The sequence below is a fragment of the Propithecus coquereli genome, unplaced genomic scaffold, assembly GCF_000956105.1.
Source record: "Propithecus coquereli isolate 6110/MARCELLA unplaced genomic scaffold, Pcoq_1.0 Scaffold832, whole genome shotgun sequence".
NCBI lineage: Eukaryota > Metazoa > Chordata > Mammalia > Primates > Indriidae > Propithecus > Propithecus coquereli.
In genome coordinates, this window is record NW_012154530.1 from 50,453 (window position 1) to 51,619 (window position 1,167).

The 1,167-nt window shown below is 42.2% G+C and overlaps 1 protein-coding gene across 1 annotated transcript in view; it reads right to left on the reverse strand.

Moving 5' to 3' along the window:
- The window catches only part of LOC105825932 (sodium/glucose cotransporter 1-like), a 43,565-nt gene extending 42,743 nt beyond the window's left edge, over positions 1–822 (reverse strand). The window contains exon 1 of the mRNA XM_012663842.1: positions 723–822. Coding sequence (XP_012519296.1) covers positions 723–822 — 100 coding nt within the window. The remainder of the gene's footprint in view (positions 1–722) is intronic.
- Positions 823–1,167: the final 345 nt, after the last annotated feature.

The window sequence follows — 1,167 nt, forward strand, 5'->3', positions numbered from 1 at the left end:
AGCATGCTTACCCTAGATTGCACCCCCTTGCTCTTCCTGAATAAATTCTTACTTTTAGAGAGTCAGTCTCTCTGCCATTTATTTTAGGTTTACTGTTCAATGTATGAAAATGGTTCCAGAACTGTCTTGATTTTTCTAGCTATTATTCTTTAATTTATGTTTCCCAACTCAGCTGGTATAGTTTAATTTTCATAAGTTAGTATGCATGAGACACTGCACAGACATATCTAGTTCACGAGAGCCTGCTTGGACTATTGTCACACACCTTCTCCCCACCACCAACCCACTGCTCCAGTTCTGCTCCCCTGACTGTCCCATTCACAGTCCAAGGCCACTCCATGGTACCCTGTCTTCATTTGAACTTTAACTTGCATTTGCCAGTCTCATGTCTGAGCTGCTATTTCATCCAGCCTTCCATGTAGATGATTTGCTGAATTCTAAATGCCAATCTGGGTACCAAACACAGAGCTCAACCAAATCACCAGTTCCCCATCCCATCCACCACATCATTTTCCTCCATTAAGGTGCTCATATCTGATAAGGAGGATTCTGTTTTATTTGCTCTAGCTGTGTTTTTCTTGCTGTGCCTGACTCTCACAGTGGGAATGAAACGGTGTCCTTACCACAGCAGTGACAAGGCTAACACTGAGGTTGCTAATTGAAGATGGGGATAAGATTAGCAGAAGGAGGCAATGACTGAGCAAAATACACAAAAGACTCACCAGTGATGGAATAAATGGCAGTAAGAGCCAAGAGGATGAAAATTGCCAGGTAAAGGTCCAATCCCAAGGCCACCTTGATGAATATGGCTCCAGAAAACATGTCTGCCTAAAAAGGGAATAGTCCAGGTGGGAAAAATAATGGATTTAAGGCTGCTGGTTTCTCTTTCCCAGCGTCCACGCTCCCCTCTCCTCCCACCCGTTCTTTTCCTGGTAGACTTGTACTTGTCCTTTAAGACACCACTTGGATGTAGCCTACCACATTGTCTTACATAAAGCCTCAACAGTGATTTTCATTCTCTCTTCTATATCCTATGGGCAATAAAATACCCTATAAAGATGGATTGTAATTGAAGGTGTTAGCATGAACTCATAATTTCTAAAATATGTGTACGTAGGTGTATAGTTGCACCAGAATGTATATGTATGGATGTGTGTGTGTGTGTGT